This window comes from Pygoscelis adeliae, unplaced genomic scaffold, assembly GCF_000699105.1.
Source record: "Pygoscelis adeliae isolate BGI_AS28 unplaced genomic scaffold, ASM69910v1 Scaffold294, whole genome shotgun sequence".
Taxonomy (NCBI): domain Eukaryota; kingdom Metazoa; phylum Chordata; class Aves; order Sphenisciformes; family Spheniscidae; genus Pygoscelis; species Pygoscelis adeliae.
The window spans coordinates 1,413,666-1,416,014 of record NW_008824722.1 but is presented as its reverse complement, the minus strand read 5'-3'; the positions used below and the strand labels follow the sequence as shown (position 1 = coordinate 1,416,014).

At 60.7% G+C, this 2,349-nt stretch overlaps 1 protein-coding gene across 1 annotated transcript in view; it reads left to right on the top strand.

Annotated features, from left to right (window-relative positions):
• The window catches only part of SLIT1 (slit homolog 1 (Drosophila)), a 15,994-nt gene that overhangs the window by 1,652 nt on the left and 11,993 nt on the right, over positions 1-2,349 (top strand). The window contains exons 2-4 of the mRNA XM_009323296.1: positions 1,289-1,360; positions 1,497-1,568; positions 1,994-2,065. Coding sequence (XP_009321571.1) covers positions 1,289-1,360; positions 1,497-1,568; positions 1,994-2,065 — 216 coding nt within the window. The remainder of the gene's footprint in view (positions 1-1,288; positions 1,361-1,496; positions 1,569-1,993; positions 2,066-2,349) is intronic.

Sequence of the window (2,349 nt, the reverse complement as noted above, 5' to 3'; positions counted from 1 at the left end):
AAGCTTTTGGCTGGGGTGAAGCCCCGATTTGGAGACCTCCAGGTCTTTTGCAAGCAGCTTGTGGGCCATGCTGAGCCCATTTTCTGGAGGAAATGGGGGCACGGGGAGGAGTGTGGATGCTGTGCCTCCATCCTGACCCAGCCCAACTGCCCTGGGATATCAGTAGTGAACAGGCTTCATTATGTTGAAGCAGAGCTGGTGAGCACAGAGTGTGAAATACTGGCATCCAGGGACACCCCGAACTACCTCTCGGGGCTGGGATGGGGGTGTCTGCATGGCCTGTGTAATGCTAGGGGGTGTTTCATCCATGCAGGTTGCCCTGGTCCTGCTCCTCACTCACCCATGGACTTGCTGCATAGCACAAATGCCATGCCATGCTTCAGCTTCCCTGTGCCAGGAGGGAGCTGGGGACTTGGCCTCCCGCCCCATGGGTGGCTGGAGCGGGGCTGTGCTGCCGTGGGGCTGGGGACAGGCAATGCAGGCGCCTGCCGAGCTCGGAGGAGCTCCTGGCCTTTGTGGTGAGAGAGGGAACGGCAGCATGGGAGCTGTGGGATCACCCTCGAGTAGACAAGCAGAAGTAGGCTCTGTTGGAAGCAATTTGGCCCAGTTTGAAAAAGCTAGCTGTTAAAATCATAGGCAAATCCCAAACTGGCTTTTACTCCCCCGAGGGTGGGGTGAGCTGAGCCAGTCCACCCAGACCCTACTTTGCAGTGAGATTTTTGACCTTCATGGTTGTTAAAAGCCAGCCCGGGCATGGCCAGGGATCCGACCCGCTGCCAGCCCTGCAAACAGAGCCCGTGGTGGCCCGGCATGCTCCGGCAATGCAGAGTGGGTGATTACATGGACAGTGTAGTGATGAAGTAATTAATGACCCTATTATTTGTGCCCTCTAAAGTGCGGGGCAGGCTCCATGGGAATGCCTGCTGGAGCCACTAAGTGTAATTACCAGTTAAGCAGCAGGGACCAGTAATTATAGCAGTCACAGGGTATTTAAGTACAGAGGGTTTTCCCAGAGCTGTGCCCTGCTGCTCTGCTTATCAGAGCTGGGGACACCAGTGCCCGGGGAGCCCCAGCCACTTGCAGCCACCATGGATGGAGCCGGACTCGCCTTGGGACAGCCAGCAGGGCAGTGGGCTGCAAGTCCCTGGTTGCCAAATTACAGCTTCCCAGAGCCCTTTGGGGATCACTGAGTGCCAGGGCATGCCCCTGCCTGTAGATGCCCTGGTCCCGCAGGGCATTGTGCTTTGCAGGCACTGGTCATTTTCCTTCCTGCCTCTTTCTTCTGCAGGGACCTGAGTGAAAACTTCATCCAGGCCATCCCCAGGAAAGCTTTCCGCGGGGCCACCGACCTCAAGAATCTGTGAGTCACAGCAGGGATGGGCATGGGTGGCATGGGGGAGTTTGGGGTCGGGTCTGGCGGCAGGAACCATCCGGAGCCACCGGTTGCTCTCCGCCTGGGCTGTCCCAGCAACACTGCCTCTGTCTTTCTCCTGCAGGCAACTGGACAAGAACCAGATCAGCTGCATCGAGGATGGGGCTTTCCGTGCCCTGCGGGGGCTGGAGGTCCTGTAAGTGCCCAGAGGCCGGCTGGAGCCTCCAGCCCGCAAGCCCCATGTGGGGTGAGGGTGTCCCCGGGTGCTCCCCTCTCACTGAGGTGCTGCAGGGACATCCTCAGCGTGCCGTCTCTCCCTGGCCCCGAGGAGGGGCTGAGCAGGGGTCTGGTACCACTGCTGTGGAGCTGTGCTCCAGGGCCTGGTCCTGCCCCAGGGTGTCCACCTGCCTGCAGCTGGCTGTGGAGGGGAGAAGCCTGGAAAAGGCAGCAAGCCCTGCCGGGGGTTTGGGCTGTCCCCATCCCTTGCCTCTCCGTCCATCCACCCTGTGCTGGGGGGTGGGTGGGTGCTGTTGCTTCCAGGGGTTTAGTGCCACCTGGACCATCTCATGCTCCTGCTTACGGCCTGGCTGCCCTGACCTGCCCCCCTCTGCCTTCCCGCAGGACCCTGAATAACAACAATATCACTTCCATCCCTGTGTCCAGCTTCAACCACATGCCCAAGCTGCGGACGTTGTGAGTGCCGGGGCTGTGGGGGCGGGAGGGACCCGCCGGGCTAGAGCAGGATGTCCCCAGCTCTGCTGCTGATGCCAGCAGCTCAGCAGTGCCAGGACAGCACCGTGGGGAGGGGATGGAGGGGACGCCCCTGCAGTGCATCCCCAAGCACTGCCGAGCAAGGTGGCCTTGGCAACCGGTGCAGATGCTCTCAGGCTCCTCTGTGTTCCCCTCTGTGTGCCCCTGACCTTTGGGATGAGCCATATGGGGGCAGCCGGGGGACAGGGGGGTGATGGGCAGAAGGC